This window comes from Symphalangus syndactylus, chromosome 20, assembly GCF_028878055.3.
Source record: "Symphalangus syndactylus isolate Jambi chromosome 20, NHGRI_mSymSyn1-v2.1_pri, whole genome shotgun sequence".
Classification (NCBI taxonomy): Eukaryota; Metazoa; Chordata; class Mammalia; order Primates; family Hylobatidae; genus Symphalangus; species Symphalangus syndactylus.
Window position 1 is genome coordinate 63,599,119 of NC_072442.2, and position 15,935 is coordinate 63,615,053.

The 15,935-nt window shown below is 55.1% G+C and overlaps 3 protein-coding genes across 8 annotated transcripts; 1 reads left to right on the top strand and 2 right to left on the bottom strand.

Annotated features, from left to right (window-relative positions):
- Positions 1–347: 347 nt before the first annotated feature.
- On the bottom strand, positions 348–6,514 carry ZMYND15 (zinc finger MYND-type containing 15). Of its 4 annotated transcripts, XM_055257903.1 has the most exons (14): positions 6,479–6,514; positions 5,395–6,013; positions 4,719–4,953; positions 4,470–4,625; positions 4,052–4,212; positions 3,092–3,244; positions 2,719–2,799; positions 2,459–2,575; positions 2,288–2,376; positions 2,099–2,197; positions 1,790–1,943; positions 1,640–1,722; positions 1,193–1,353; positions 348–642 (listed from the first exon to the last, which is right to left on the bottom strand). In XM_055257903.1, the coding sequence occupies exons 2-14, from the start codon at positions 5,981–5,983 to the stop codon at positions 471–473; spliced, it is 2,250 nt and encodes a 749-aa protein (XP_055113878.1). In that variant the 5' UTR covers positions 5,984–6,013; positions 6,479–6,514; the 3' UTR covers positions 348–470. The 4 variants fall into 4 exon arrangements, with proteins under 4 accessions (XP_055113878.1, XP_055113880.1, XP_055113879.1 ...); XM_055257905.1 differs by lacking the exon at positions 2,459–2,575 and having other exon boundaries at positions 1,640–1,698; XM_055257904.2 differs by having other exon boundaries at positions 1,640–1,698; positions 5,395–6,496.
- A 78-nt stretch (positions 6,515–6,592) lies between these two features.
- Positions 6,593–13,832, top strand: CXCL16 (C-X-C motif chemokine ligand 16). 2 transcript variants are annotated; one of them, XM_055257942.2, is made up of 6 exons: positions 6,596–7,262; positions 7,605–7,743; positions 8,011–8,093; positions 11,624–12,028; positions 12,438–12,507; positions 12,603–13,832. In XM_055257942.2, exons 1-5 carry the CDS (start codon positions 7,193–7,195, stop codon positions 12,503–12,505), a joined length of 765 nt encoding a protein of 254 aa, XP_055113917.1. In that variant the 5' UTR covers positions 6,596–7,192; the 3' UTR covers positions 12,506–12,507; positions 12,603–13,832. The 2 variants fall into 2 exon arrangements, with proteins under 2 accessions (XP_055113916.1, XP_055113917.1); XM_055257941.2 differs by having other exon boundaries at positions 6,593–7,262; positions 12,438–13,832.
- Positions 13,774–15,935, bottom strand: MED11 (mediator complex subunit 11). 2 transcript variants are annotated; one of them, XM_055257958.2, is made up of 3 exons: positions 15,775–15,935; positions 15,443–15,573; positions 13,774–14,315 (listed from the first exon to the last, which is right to left on the bottom strand). In XM_055257958.2, exons 1-3 carry the CDS (start codon positions 15,857–15,859, stop codon positions 14,178–14,180), a joined length of 354 nt encoding a protein of 117 aa, XP_055113933.1. In that variant the 5' UTR covers positions 15,860–15,935; the 3' UTR covers positions 13,774–14,177. The 2 variants fall into 2 exon arrangements, with proteins under 2 accessions (XP_055113933.1, XP_055113934.1); XM_055257959.2 differs by having other exon boundaries at positions 13,774–14,424; positions 15,775–15,926.

Here is a 15,935-nt window from a genome sequence, read left to right on the forward strand (position 1 = left end):
AAGTCATCCCTAACTCCTTTTCCGATGCGGGCGGATCACCTGAGGTCAGGAGTTCGAGACCAGCCTGGCCAATATGGCGAAACCCTGTCTCTACTAAAAATACAAAAATTAGCTGGGTGTGGTGGCGCATGCATGTAATCCTAGCTCCGGAGGCTGAGGCAGAAGAATCGCTTTAACCCGGGAGGCAGAGGTTGCAGTGAGCCGAGATCGTGTCCCCTGTACTCCAGTCTCGGTGACAAGAGGGACACTCTGTCTCAAAAAACAAACAAACAAAAAAATCTTTCTCTTCCTTCCCAGTTTAATGGCCCAATTATGAGCGTGTAATCAAAAGGTCAATGACTCAGTGGTTTCAAACAAGTAATTTTATTTACCTTTTCGTGTTTTACCAACCTGTCCTCCCCCTAGGCCTTGAGTGTTTTCACGTTTTCCTTTCAGTGTTTGGGAGGGGGGGACTACTACGGCATCAGCATTCATTTCCGCCGGCGGGCCCCCCGCCCAGGTTTCTTTTCTCCTCGGCGCCTTCGGGTGAAGGCAGGAGGAGCGGAGGGAGTTGGGGACGGAGGTGGGAGGCCGGGCGCCGGGCGGGCCCCGCTCCCTTGCGCAGGCTTGTAAACCAGGTGGAAGATGAAGGCATTGCAGTACCTGCGGGGGCGCAGGGCACAGTCAGGGACCGGGGGCGGGACTCCCAGGGATCGGGGCTCCCAGGGGTCGGGCTCCAGGGGCGCGGTCAGGGACCAGGGGGCGGGACTCCCAGGGGGCGGGGCTCTAGGGGGCGGTCAGGGACCAGGGGGCGGGGCTCCAGGGGGCGGTCAGGGAGCAGGGGGCGGGGCTCCAGGGGCGGTCAGGGACCAGGGGGCGGGACGCCAAGGGCGGGGCTCCAGGGGGCGGGGCTTGCCCCTCTGAGTTCCAGGGCACGGGGCTAGACTCAGGGTTGGGTCTGTTGGAGGTTCGCGGGGTCTTTTGTGGGTTGGGGAGATTCTGTGAGCTAGATTTAAAGAGGGGTGTGCTGGGGGATGTCGAGACCTCCCATGGGGGCGACGAGTAGTGGGGGCAGAGAAGGCAGGTTGCTGGGCTGGGGGCAGGAGGGCCCCAGGACAGCAGGGACTAGGGCAGAGGTGGGTCTTTGAGAATGTGGAGCCAGAGAGTAAGAGAAGTTAAGGGTCAGGAAGGAAATAGGGTCGCAGACCCTTACCAGGGCATGCAGTTGTCGGCCGCTCTGAGGCGAAAGGGGGAGCGGAAGGGGTTGGGCTGGGGAGGGCTGGTGCCCCCTCCAGTGGCCACCGCCATGCTCTGGTCGTCCATCACACAGCTGTATTCGCTGCTCTCGGTGAAGAAGGCTGGCACTCGGAGGGACTGGGGCGGAGCGAGAGTCGCTCTGAGAGGCCCCTCCCCAGATCCATCCCAGCAGCCAGAATGACAGACAGGGCTGAAAGCCAAGGCCCCCGGACAGATCGGGCGGAGGGGAGCAGGGGAAGGACGGAGACAGACACAGAGAGAGGCAGGGGGACCCGTGGGCACTCCCCAGGTTTGTGGAGCAGGTGATAGTGAAGAGAAGGAGAGCCCAGAGACTTTCAGAAAAGGAGATGGGGAGGGGCCAGGCAGGAGGGGAGAGAAGTCCCCTTTTGCCCCTATTGCCCACCTGTAACCGGGGCAGAGACCTCAGCCACGTATCCTTGAGACCAAATCCGGAGTTAAATCCTGCAGACAGAGAGGAGGGAGAAGCTGGCTCCCACGGTGGCCTTCTCTCCCACCTTCCCCACATGCCTAACCCTGAGTCCCAGGCTTTTACCAATAACCAGGTCAGGCTTGGGCCCCTGGAGCAGGTGGTAGGGCCTTGCTGACACCTTGATCTGCAGGTCCCTGCGGCCCCCTTTCTCCTTAGTGCCAGAGCTGGGCCGTGCTGATATGCCGGAACCAGGCCGGACAGACACCTCTGGGCTGTCCTGAGGGGCCAGGAGTGGGGTAGAAAAGCCACTGGAAGTCAGGGAACTGGAGGATGCACCAGGCAAGATGGGGAGTGGGGCGCAGAAGGGTAGAGCCCAACCAGGAGGTCACTGGAGGGGTCAGGGCTGAAAAGCAGGGTCCCCTCAGCCCTCACCCTCTGCAGGGTAAAATGCTGCTGGTCGCTTTCGGGGGGCAGGCCATCACCTGCAAACTGCAGCTCCAGGGCCACATGGGGGAGCAGGACCAAAAGCTCCTGAAGGACAGAAAGAAAGATAGATCTGGGTTCCACCCTGTGCCCACCCCCATACCAAAATGCCCAACCTTCAGGCCTGGGGTGACTTACCCAAAACACCATGACAAGATCAAACTCCTTCCCGGCCTCCACCACGTGGATCTTCAGTGATTGTTTGTTTTGGATGTTGAGCTCAGGGACTGGGTGAAAAACCAGCGCTTTACGGATGCGGTCTGCTCTTACTCCCCCATCTTGCTCCACCCCCCACTCCGCTCTCCTTACAGGACTGGGGCACCAGGTGGGTGATGACGTAGTACACGGTCAGCGGGTAGGTGAGAAGCACGGCTGCGGGGGAGTCCAAGCTGAGGCCCCGCCATGTGTAGTAATCCTGCCATGAGCCTGAGAGGAGAGGGTTACTAGAGGACCTGGCCCTGGACCCCCACCCCCTCTAGTCTAACAAACCTCTTCTTCACAGCCACCCAGGTTCTGGTTCTGCTGTCCCTGGCCCTACCCCTAGCTCCCACAGGGCCCCTTCAGCTCACCCAAAACACCCTGGGGTGGATCTGGGGGCACAGGAGGCATCAGGGCAGGCCCGTCCCCCTGGAGAGGCTGGTAGGGGTCTCCTGAGAGGACGAAAGAAAGAGGGGCCTGGGGTCAGGGAGACCCCCACCTGACCCATCTCCTTCTTCCTTCCAAAGGGGCTGTATTCCCTGAGAGAGCTGCAGTAAGAGGAATGGGGGTTTGCATAGGCATGGGGTTTCTGGGCGGAGTTGGCTGGGAAAGGCCTGAAATGGCCCTGGTGCTGTTGGTAAGGGTCAGTGTGTATGTGGAGGGATTATCTGGGACCCAGACAACTTCTTCCCAGTCCTTCCCTCTAGGCCGAGGGGCCCATGCCTGAAGAGAGACCCCACGCACCACCGCGAAGAAGGCTGAGGGATGGCGTGTTGCCTCGGGGGTGTCTGGAGAAGCCAGGGCCTGGAATCAGCATGCTGAGCTGGGTCCAGTAGCCACGAGTGAGGCTCCGAGAGGCCAGGAAGGCCTCTTTGTTGAAGGTTTCACTGGTCACCTCTGGAGAAGAAGGGGAGGAGTTGAGGTGCTGGGCTAGAACCCCAGACATTTTTTTTTTTTTGAGACAGAGTCTTGCTCTATCACCCAAGCTAGAGTGCAGTGGCATGATCACGGCACACTACAGCCTCGACCTCTTGGGCTCAAACGATTCTCCCACCTCAGTCTCCCGAGAATTGTGACCAGAAGCGAGTGCACCACCATGCCTGGCTAACTTTTTCTATTTTTTGTAGAGACAGAGTCTATGTTGCCCAGGCTGATCTCAAACTCCTGGGCTCAAGTTGGCCTCCCAAAGTGCTGGGATTACAGGTGTGAACCATTGCCCGGCCTAGAACCCCGGACTTGAACTCTCCCTAGCCTCCTGCAAGGACCCTGGTTCTAAGTCTGGTCCCAGTCAGGCAGGGAACTACCATTTCTGAGTGTCTCCAGTGTACCAGGCACCAAGCCAAGATCATCCTTGTAACAATTCCACAGGCCCTCCTCGTATCCCTCATGAGGATATGGAGGCTTCAAGAAGTAAAGTGGTTTAAGGTCACACTGCAGTTAGTGGTGGAGCTGGGAAGCAAGTAAGTGTTTGAATCCCTGTCCCCCAATCCCTGCACTCTCTCAGCGACCCAGACACTCAGGCCTCGGCTTCAGAGACCCCGTCTCCAGCCCCAAACGCCCAGCCCCTGCCCTTCTTCCAGGGATCTAGGCTCTAGCCCCAGACACTTAGCCTTCAACTCCAGGACCCTGTTCCCAGACATCTAATTCCCAGTCTCCAAGACCTGGTCCCAGTTTCCCCCAACCATTCTGACCTCCTTATGGTACCTGCGGTGTAGGTAAAAGGCAGGGTTGCCAGTTCTCCTGCCCGCTCCATGAAGGCTGCAAGCCTTGGGCACCAAACTCGGTGGCTCACATCATCTGGGCACCGCCGCCAGTCAGCCCGGAGACAAGCCTCTCCACAATACAAGACAGCACTACACTGGGGGCTGGGGACACATTGGGTGGTGGGCACCTAGTGTTAACCTCTGTAGGTCCTGTCTGCTGTTTATCTGCCCAGCAGCTGCCCATATGTCACTCGGTCTGTTTGTCTTACACCCTGTAACCGCCTGTAACAGTCTGTTGTTTCCTCTGCATCTTCTCATGTCCCTGCCCCTCCTTCTGTCTGCTAGGCGCCCCCACCACCCTGCTTTCCTTCTATTGGCCTATTGGGGTCTTCCTCTCCCCCAGCTTTGGGGCTGCTCACCAAGGTGTCAGCTTCACTTCAAAGCTGTGCCTGTGACAAACATGGCAGGTTCGAGCACGAAGGGAAGCAAAGGTGAAGTCTGGCCGGGGACCCCATGTCCGCATTGGGGTCTTGGCTAACTTCACACCTAGCCTTGGGACCAAGCTCTCCAGCTCTCTAAATAGGGGGGAAGATGGCATCAGGCTGGCGGAGGTGCTTGGGAATCCAGGGCCCCAGCCCTCCCCAGCCTCAGATACCAGATTTCTATACCGATGCAGCCGGGCATCTCCCACAGTAAGCTGTTGGGGCTTTCGGGGATCCCCAGAGCCCATGGGACAGGCCATGCTGTGACAGAGGAGAGCATAGGCCCGAGGAGCCAGGTTCTCGGTCCCTGAGCCCCAGCTTGCCGTTCCCTGGGCTCCATCCACTAGCAGATCAATGCCCAAGATGGTGCCATGCTCATCCGTCACAAGTAAGAGACAGGAAAGGTGCAGGGGGGCAGCCTCTGGGGAAAGAGGGAAAAGTTGAGGTGGTGGGGGGCAGCGAGAGACAAATGTGATCAGGGTCAGGAGTACCAAACTCAAATACCTACAGGGGCTAGGTAAGTAACCTCACTGAGTAAAGGGCTCTGGGTAGAGAGGGCACGCTCCTTCTAAAGGGGACAGCTGCTACAGAGAACCAGAATGCGCTGCCATGCAGAAATGTAGGCCCACTGTCAGAGCTTGAGATTTTTCTTGGGAATGTGTAAATCCAGACTTCTGGATACTTTTTTTCTTGCAATGTTTAAACATTAAATTGAAAAACAAAACCCACTGTGGGTCATTAAAAACACCTTTTCAGGCCAGATTGGCGTGAAGGCCAGCACTCAGAACTAGTGGCAGGGGAGGGCTTCCGAAGGGAGGATGGCTGGGCAAGGGGTAGGGCAGGGCCAGCCCTGGGTTCTTACCACTCCTCTGTCCCTTCCTCTTCTGGGGTCTTGTTTCGTTCTCCACCCTGTCCTCTAGGCAGCCATCCTTGCCACCTCCTGCCTCCCGGGCAGCCTCCTCTGACTCTCCTGGAGGGTTTGTTTCCTGGGGGGACTCCTTGCTGGTAGGGGCTAGCTCCCGGTCCTCCTCTGGTTCCACCTTCTCTGTGCCTGCACCCCCGTCCTCTCTCTTCTCTTCTTCTTCATCTTCCTCCTCTTCCTCCTCCCCTTCCTCCCTATCCTCTAGGCTGACAAGGCTGACATAGGGGCCCAGGTCTCGCAGGTGGAGTGCAGGGTTGTCTCCCAGGAGCTGGGCAGTCCCCAGGCCTGGTCCAGGACCTGGCTCTGCCCCTTGCCCCAGGCTGATGCCCACACTCCGGTTGGGCAGGACATGGAGCACCCAAAGGGCAGGGTCCTGGGGCAGCCTTCTGAGCTGGGCCTCCAGCTGCCACCAGCGGCCCTCAAGGCTAGTCCCTACAGGTCCACGCTCTGCCACAAACTTTCGGAACCAGGCGAAGAGAAGGGCAGTGAAATCAAGGAACTCATCCCGGTATCCAGACACAAACTCCATGTCTTCAGGGGCACAGGGCCCCGGCCCAGACTGAGCAAAAGAAGGGATATATGGTGAGGGACAGGAGAGCAATGACAGAGTTTGGGGCTGGGTCACAAATTGGGGGAGAGGGTAGGTTTGAGAGTCACTTAGGGTTGGATCCGTGGATATGCTAGGAGCTGACGGGAGGATTTTCAGGGCTGAGGATGGGAGTTTAGGGAGGAAAATGGGGGCTAGACTTGAAAGTGGGTGACGAGGGTTGGAGAAGACTACTCAGGGATGAGACGGTATTTGGGGCTTAAAATTGGAGAGTTCAGACCCTCAAAAGCAGAGTTTAAATTAAGGCTAGAGAGGAGAGAGGGCTAATCCTACGGGGAAGGGTTTGGTGGGGAGGGAAGCATTTTGGATGCGTCTGTGGGGTATAGGAGTGGGAGCGAGGGTGTTCCCTGGGCTCGGATCTGCGTGGCGGGCAGCCCCGGTAGACCTCCCCTCCCGGCCGCCCCACTCTTCCAGTACCGGCAGCCGCCACCACTTTTCGAAGGTAAATACCTCGGGGTGGAGGGTGCGCGGGTGCGGTCGTGACGTCAGGGCTGCCCGAGCCCTCGCTGGCTCAGCGGGCGGCCACGCCCCCCGGGCTCGGTGCGTCCGTCCGCGGGTGGCTGCCCCGCAGGTGCGCGCGGCCGGGGCTGGCGGCGACTCCCTCTACCGGGCCGCCCGGGAGGCTCATGCAGCGCTGCTGGGTCCCGCCGCGCCCGGAGCGGGGAAGTGAAAGTGCCTTGGAGGAGGAGGGCCGGTCCGGCCGTGCAGCCGCCTCACAGGTCCGCGGGCGGGCGAGGCGGGCGGCCTCCTGAACCGAACCGAATCGGCTCCCGGGGCCGCCGTCCTCCCGCCACTCCTCGCCCGCCGCCAGTTTTCTTTCGGTTTCTTCCAAGATTCCTGGCCGTCCCTCGACGGAGCTCGGGCCCAGTGCGGGGGCGCAGGGCGCGGGAGCTCCACCTCCTGGGCTTTCCCTGCGTGCAGAGGCTGGCACGGCGCGGGCCGGGTACTGAGCGCACGGTCGGGGCACAGCGGGGGCGGGGGGTGCCGCCGGCTCGCGCCTTCTCTTCGGCCGCCGTCTCCTCCGGTCCCTGGCGAAAGCCATTGAGAAACCAGCGGGACGTCACGCGCCGGAGCCTGTGTGGGAGTCAGAGCGAGGTGGCTCCATCCCCGCAGAGTCCGCGGAGCCCCGAGATGGGACGGGACTTGGGGCTCGGGTCCCTCGTGCTCCTCCTGCTCCTGCTGGTGTACCTGACTCAGCCAGGTTAGCCGGGGGCGGGGCAGGGGACCCAGATTCCCCAGTCATGGGAAGGGGGTGAGTTGGGGAGGGCACACGAGGCCCACGGAGTTGAGTTGATGAAGGCAGCGGGGGCAGGAGGAAAGCCAGCCAGCCGCCTGGGGTTGGGGACAGAGGCCCGGGGACGCCAGGCTCCGGGCGGGATTATGGATGTCGTGGGGGGGGCGTGATGATGTGTGGGTTGAGCCTGGCGCTCTGACCCTGGGTCCACGGAGAGGCTGTCATGGGGCTGTGGATTGGAGGCCAGGGAACAGCGGAGTGGGGACCCTGGGCCTGGGAACAGGTGCTGACCACCTCCGTCCCGCTCAGGCAATGGCAACGAGGGCAGCGTCACTGGAAGTTGTTATTGTGGTAAAATAATTTCTTCTGACTCCCCGCCATCGGTTCAGTTCATGAATCGTCTCCGGAAACACCTGAGAACATATCATCGCTGTCTATACTACACCAGGTAATTTCACCTGCCTCTGCGAGGGCAGCACCTGCGTGTCCCCTCCTTGCCAGGTGCCTCCAAGACCCTCTCTGGTCAAACCTGAACTCCTTCTTGGCGCACCTAGCCCCATCTCCGGCTTCTGTTTGCTCTCATTCCCCGTCTTACCCACCCACTGGGAATTTCCCAGTCCCAGGGGAAAGGGCTCTTTCTTGGTGGCGACTTCACACCTCTGGAATGAGGAAGGAGAGAAGGAGCCGCAGCTGAGCCCAGGTCTCTCCTCCGCAGGTTCCAGTTCCTTTCCTGGAGCGTGTGTGGGGGCAACAAGGACCCATGGGTGCTGGAATTGATGAGCTGTCTTGATCTCAAAGGTGAGACTTTGCCACTGCTCTTCAGGCTCTGCCGCCAGGGCTTAGCGGCCTCCACCTGACAGTTTTCTTTACCTGAGCCTTTTCCCCTGGGGCCGCACATTCCTAGAACCTTCTTCTGATCCTGTCCAAAGTACCTAGACTCGAGTCCCTGTTTGCCAAACGGGGTGATCATTCACCATCACCTTCATGATTTTTGCCAATTCATTCTACCACGTGTGCTATTGTCTACTTCTTAATATTTTTCTTGAAATCAAAGTACTATTTTATTTTATTTTTTTTGAGATGGAGTCTCACTCTGTCACCCAGGCTGGTGTGCAGTGGCGCGATCTTGGCTCACTGCAACCTCTGCCTCCCGGGTTCAAGAGATTCTCCTGCCTCAGCCTCCTGAGTAGCTGGGATTACAGGCGCGCACCACCAAGCCTGGCTATTTTTGTATTTTTAGTAGAGACGGGGTTTCACCATGTTGGCCAGGCTGGTCTCGAACTCCTGGCCTTGTGATCCGCCCGCTTCAGCCTCCAAAAGTGCGAGGATTACAGGCATGAGCCACCACACCTGGCTTATTTTTCTTTTCCAATATTTTATTATGAAGATTTACACATATACAAAAGTTGAAAGAGTGGCACACTGAATATCCAATGCCTCCACCTAGATTCTACAATTTTATTTATATATGTGTATTTTACATATTTACATAAACATATATTTTACACTATCAATTTTACAGCAATTACATGATATTTGCTTTATTAAGTATCCACCTATTCATCCTTCTATCCATCATCCATCACCTTATTTCTTTTTTTTGAGACAGAGTCTCGCTCTGTCGCCCAGGCTGGAGTGCAGTGGCACAATCTCGGCTCACTGCAAGCTCCGCCTCCCGGGTTCACGCCATTCTCCTGCCTCAGCCTCTCCGAGTAGCTGGGACTACAGGCGCCCGCCATCCACGCCCGGCTAATTTTTTTTTTTGTATTTTTAGTAGAGACAGGGTTTCACCGTGGTCTCGATCTCCTGACCTCATGATCCGCCCACCTCGGCCTCCCAAAGTGCTAGGATTACAAGCGTGAGCCACCGTGCCTGGCCCATCACCTTATTTCTTGATGCATTTTTTTTTTTTTTTTTTTTTTTAATGGAGTCTTGCTCTGTCGCCCAGGCTGGAGTGCAATGGTGCGCTCAGCTCACTGCAGCCTCCGCCTCCCAGGTTCAAGTAATTCTCCTGCCTCAGCCTCCCGAGTAGCTGGGATTACAGGTGCCCGCCACCATGCCCAGCTAATTTTTGTATTTTTTTAGTAGAGATAGGGTTTCACCATGTTGGTCAGGCTGGTCTCAAACTCCTGACCTCAGGTGATCCACCCGCCTCGGCCTCCCAAAGTGCTGGGATTACAGGCGTGAGCCACAGCACCCGGCCTCTTGATGCATTTCAGGGCAGGTTGAGGACAACATTGCACTTCATCCCAAGACATTTCAGCATGTATATTAAGTAGAGTTCAATATTTTAATGCTTTTTTTTTTCTTTTGAGTTCAAATTTACATACAATGAAATGAATTACTTTTAAGTGTGCATAAACTAGTTTTGAAAACTTAAAGGCCGGGCGCGGTGGCTCACGCTTGTAATCCCAGCACTTTGGGAGGCCGAGGCGGGCGGATCACGAGGTCAGGAGATCGAGACCACGGTGAAACCCCGTCTCTACTAAAAATACAAAAAAAAAATTAGCCGGGCGTGGTGGCGGGCGCCTGTAGTCCCAGCTACTCCGAGAGGCTGAGGCAGGAGAATGGCGTGAACCCGGGAGGCGGAGCTTGCAGTGAGCCGAGATCGCGCCACTGCACTCCAGCCTGGGCGACAGAGCGAGACTCCGTCTCAAAAAAAAAAAAAAAAAAAAAAAAAAAGAAAACTTAAATAGAGGCCAGGCACGGTGGCTCACTCCTATAATCCCAGCACTTTGGGAGGTTGAGGCCGGTGGATCACCTGAGGTCAGGAGTTTGAGACCAGCCTGACCAACATGGTGAAACCCCATCTCTACTAAAAATACAAAATTAGCCAGGCATGGTGGCATGTGCCTGTAATTCCAGCTACCCAGGAGGTTGAGGCAGGAGAATCGCTTGAACCTGGGGGCGGAGGTTGCAGTGAGCCGAGATCACGCCATTGCACTCCAGGCTGGGCAACAAAAAAAAAGAAAGAAAAATAGTAAATTATCCTAAGCAATAACATCTGTGAATTCACAAGTTTGATGCACTGGTTGTATTTTTCTCTTAAAATAAATATACAACCATTAAAATACAGAAGGTTCTTCCATGTCCTAGCTAAAGTTTTGTAAGATCTGTGTCATCCATACTGCCTTTAAGTCTGCCTGGACCTCTATGATTTCCTTTCATCCTCCCAGCTACCCTGGCCCTTGGTACTACAATTATCTTCATTTTACAGCTGGAAGAGATCACTTCCAGAGAGGTTAGGGACAAGGGGCGAGGTTACACAGCTACTTGAGGTTACACAGCTACTTTACAGCAGAGCCTGGATTCCAGCCCTGGTCTGATTTCCCAGGTCATGACACCCACTTGTCTCGTGGTTCGCTCACTTCCTTGTCCCCTACCTTGTCCATCTGTCACTGCCTTCCTCTTCTGGCCTTCAGCGTGATATCCTCCCTGACTCACTCTTCCCTCTGTTGGAGCTCAGAACATGACACTCCAAAACATGGCACCTTGGTAATTAAGAAAACAGCAGAAGTAAGTAGAGATGGGGTTTCTACTTATCAAGAAAGAGCTCACTCTGCTCTTTCTGTTTTTCTGTGAGAGCTGGCCATAAAGGAATTCTCTAACTTCATGTGGAAGTAGGTCATAGGCCCTCATTTCGGAGGGGTCCTGCCCTATACTTGGAGGCCAAGAAGAATCCGGACAGGCCCTGCTGGTCCCCCACCCCCCATTTATTACCATTAGATCCTACCCTTTTTGTCTAATCATACTTCTTTTTTTTTTTTTTTGAGATAGAGTTTCGCTGTTGTTGCCCAGGCTGGAGTGCAATTGTGCAGTCTCGGCTCACTGCAACCTCCACTTCCTGGGTTCAAGTGATTCTCCTGCCTCAGCCTCCCATATAGCTGGGATTACAGGCGTGTGCCACCATGCCTGGCTAATTTTGTATTTTTAGTAGAGACTGGGTTTCTCCATGTTGGTCAGGCTGGTCTCAAACTCCCGACCTCAGGTGATCCACCCACCTCGGCCTCCCAAAGTGCTGGGATTACAGGCGTGAGCCACCGCACCCGGCCAATCCAATCATACTTCTACACAACTGTCCATTCTTCACAGCCTAAGCATAAACATGCACCTTTCCTTGGGTCTTTGTTTCTGAAGGTTCCTACATCATGTAAAACTGTGATTAAATGTTAGGCTTTTCTCTTGTTAATGTTTTTTATTTATAGGGGTATCAGCCTTGACCCTTGCGATGGGTAAGGAAAAGATATGACTTTTTCTCCCCTACACCTCTATCTGCCTTTTCCCCTTGTCTCCTGATAGTCCTGACTCCTCATTTCTTTCCTTTCCAGAATGTGGACATGCTTACTCGGGGATTGTGGCCCACCAGAAGCATTTAGTTCCTACCAGCCCCCCAATTTCTCAGGCCTCAGAGGGGGCATCTTCAGACATCCACACCCCTGCCCAGATGCTCCTGTCCGCTTTGCAGTCCACCCAGCGCCCCACCCTCCCAGTGGGATCACTGTCCTTGGACAAAGAACTCACTCGTCCCAATGAAACCACCGTTCACACTGCGGGCCACAGTCTGGCAGTTGGGCGTGAGGCTGGGGAGAACCAGAAGCAGCCGGAAAAAAATGCTGGTACCACAGCCACAGTGGCGGTCCTGTGCCTCCTGGCTATCGTCTTCATCCTCACCGCAGCCCTTTCCTATGTGCTGTGCAAGAGGAGGAGGGGGCAGTCACCGCAGTCCTCTCCAGGTAAACTGGACCTTTGAACCCTTCCCCCAGGGACCCAGAGCTTTCCTGACAGGCACCCTGACCCAGTGGCTCCCAGGTGGCTGGAAACCTGGCCTTGGCACACAAGTATCAAGGTTGTCTGCACAAGGTTGACTCTGGGCCCTCTTGAGGACAGTCAGCCGGGGACTGTAGAGCGTGGAGAGGGAAGGAAGCCACCATGGGCCCAGGGACTAGTGCTCGGGGCAACATCGTGGAGAAGATGGCTAGAGCAAGCTAGTGGGAGGGAGGTGAGGGCCACTCATTCCATTGACAAATTTTCACTGAGCACCTACTGTGGGTCAGGTCATAGTGTTGATGTCTTGATCTGATTCCCTAGTTCAAGCTATCCTTGATCTCAGAGCTCATCTCTCAATTTCTTCATCCTTTACAGATTTGCAGTTTCATTATATACCTGTGGCACCTGACTCTAATACCTCAGCCAAGAATGGAAGCTTGTGAGGGTAAACTGGTTTATTCTTACAAAAAGTGTAATAAAGGAGACTGGCCCGTGACAACATGGTAGACTGTATACATATTTTTGTTTTTCGTTTTTTAGAGACGGACTCTATGTTGCCCAGGCTGTTATGGAACTGTTATGTAGTCAAGTGATCCTCCCACCTTGGCCTCTGAGGATTATAGGTGTGACCTACCACATCCAGCCTACATGTATTTGTTAATATCTAACATAGGACTAAGCAGCCACTGCCCTCTTTTAGGCCCCTCATTTAAAAACGGTTATATTATAAAATCTGCTTTTCACACTGGGTGATAACTTGGACAAATTCTACGTGTATTTTTTGTTTTGTTTTGCTTTGCTTTGTTTTGACACGGAGTATCGCTCTGCCATCCAGGCCGGAGTACAGTGGCATGATCTCGGCTCACTGCACCCCCACCTCCCAGGTTCAAGCGATTCTCCTGCCTCAGCCTCCTGAGTAGCTGTGATTACAGGCACGCACCACCACACCGGCTAATTTTTTTTTTTTTGAGATGGAGTCTTGCTCTGTCGCCAGGCTGGAGTGCAGGGGGCACAATCTTGGCTCACTGCAACCTCTGCCTCCTGGGTTCAAGCGATTCTCCTGTCTCAGCCTCCTGAGTAGCTCGGATTACAGGCGTGCGCCACTACGCCCAGCTAATTTTTGTACTTTTAATAGAGATGGAGTTTCACCATGTTGGCCAGGATGGTCTTGATCTCTTGACCTTGTGATCCACCCGCCTCGGCCTCCCAAAGTGCTGGGATTACAGGCGTGAGCCACTGCGCCCGGCCACACCAGCTAATTTTTTGTATTTTTAGTAGAGACGGGGTTTCACCATGTTGGCCAGGCAGGTCTCGAACTCCTGACCTGGTGATCTGCCCACCTAGGCCTCCCAAAGTGCTGGGATTAAAGGTGTGAGCCACCATGCCTGGCCCTATGTGTGTTTTTTAACTACTAAAAATTATTTTTGTAATGATTGAGTCTTCTTTATGGAAACTACTGGCCTCGGCCCTTGCGCCCTTACCATGATTCCTGGCTTCAGCTTTTTTTGCTGATGGTTCCCCCTCATCCCAAATCTCTCTCCCAGTACACCAGTTGTTCCTCCCCCACCTCAGCCCTCTCCTGCATCCTCCTGTCCCCGCAACGAAGGCCTGGGCTTTCCCACCCTCCCTCCTTAGCAGGCGCTGTGCTGGGACACCATATGGGCTGGTTTCACTTCCTCAGTCCCTTGCCTACCCCAGTGAGAGTCTGATCTTGTTTTTATTGTTATTTTATTATTATTAAAACTCTAGTTCTTGTTTTGTCTCTCTGAATGAAGAAGTATGTATCTTCGTTAGGCCAAGTCTGCGGGAAGCTTGGGGCAGCAGCATGAAGTGTTTGAGGAAGTGGGTTGGGTATGTCAGTTTCCATCTCCTCTCTGAGCCTGTCAGGGTGTTTCTGGGGTGCAGAGCAGGAGCACCCCGCTGGAGAGGCCAGGGCATAGCTGTGGGCAGGCTCAGGCTTCAGTTTTTCCATGCCCACCATTTGCCCCTTTGTCCTAGGGTACTTTGACCAGCAGGGTATGTTGGTGCTCATACTCCCCACCCTACATGTTCCCAGGTTCTGTCCCATGGCACAGGCGATGGTCTCCCTCTGAGCTCTGGGTCCATCTCCCTGGCCTAGTTCTCCAGCATCTGCTCACAGGTTCGAGCCACATCACTGAGCTTGAGGCGGGCATAGTCCACTCGCTTCAGAGCCATCTGACAGTCCTTCCTCGAAGAGTAGCTGGAGCCCTCATGGGGCTGCCCTGTGGCCACCTACAAGACAGACTATCAATGGAGCACCATCTCCTTTACCCTTACTCCAACCAGGCATCATTTCGTCTCATTTCTTCCCTGAGTTTGAATTTGTTAGGCCACCTGGTAGCTGGGTAAATAAATCATTTAACTTATGTTAATCTTGTCTGTAAAGTGGGGGTGACAATAACTACTTCCTAGAGTTGTTGAGATTAGATAAAGTAATGCAGACTATCTGGCACACCGTAAAAATTAGTAGTGGTAGTGGTCCCTGCGACGATTTCAGAACCTTCTCAATCCTGTCCCTCTTCTCAGGATATAAAGATCTGGGACCTCGTGGCATTGAGGTCAGGCCAAGTTTCCAGTGACAAAGTTCTGTAGTTCTAGCATTATTTACACATCTTCTGCCAGGCACACGTGATGTTACCCAGTGAGGTATGCGGGGCCACCTTTAATTCTTTCATTATTTATTATTTTTTGAGAGAGAGTTTTTGCTCTCTTACCCAGGCTGGAGTGCAATGGCATGATCTCGGCTAAGTACAACCTCCGCCTCCTGGGTTCAAGCGATTCTCCTGCCTCAGCCTTCCAAGTAGCTGGGATTACCGGTACTCACAAACAAGCCCGGCTTTTTCTTTTTTTAGACAGCGTCTTGCTTTGTCACCCAGGCTGGAGTGCAGTGCTGCAAACTTGGCTCACTGCAACCTCCACCTCCTGGATTCAAGCGATTCTCCTGCCTCAGCCTTCCAAGTAGCTGGGATTACAGGTGCCCGCTACTAGCCCAGCTAATTTTTGTATTTTTAGTAGAGACGGAGTTTCACCATGTTGGCCAGGCTGAACTCCTGACCTCAGATGATCCACCCGCCTCGGCCTCCCAAAGTGCTGGGATTACAGGAGTGAGCCACCGCGCCCGGCCTAATTTTTATATTTTTGGTAGAGACGTGGTTTCACCGTGTTGGCCAGGCTGGTCTCGAACTCTGTCAAGCCACTGCGCCCGGCCCATTCTTTCCTTTTAGAGGAAGAAACCGGCTCTGGACGGCCGGCTGGGGAGGTCTGGTCCTGCCCAGTTAATGCTCCACCCGGGATCACCCAAGGCTGAGGCTTTGACCCAGAGCTGGGGTCCGCTCGCAGCACCCCCCAGACACACCGACCTGGGTGAGGTAGCGGATCTGAGCTGACAACTCCGCCTCCACGTGTTGCACTGAAGCGGTGAAGGCCGCCGCCTGCCGGTCTAGAAGCCGCTCGTTAGTTTTTTCCTTGGACAATTCTAGGATCACAGTACCTGCCAGGGCGGAGAGAGGGCGGGGACACACGGAGACTGCCAGTGTAGCCTCGCCCTAGGCCAGCCCCTCTCAGTCCCGCCCTTTCGCTGCGCACGCACGTAGGATTCCCTCCCCAACCCTGCTCCAAGTCCCAGGTCAGTCTGTCGGTGCAGCCCGGCCACGCTTTTGCTCCCCGCCGTCCGGGCTGTCGCATCCCGAACCTGCATTCTGAAGGATGGCGCCGATTTCCCGTTCAATGTCTTCCAGAGCGCGTAGTCTCTCGTTCGCCAGACTGTAGGTAGCCATTATCACTCTGGGAATTCTCACCAGCAGTTTCTCCTGAGAAACGCGACGCTTGTTCCGGAAGTGGCTCTCGGTGTGC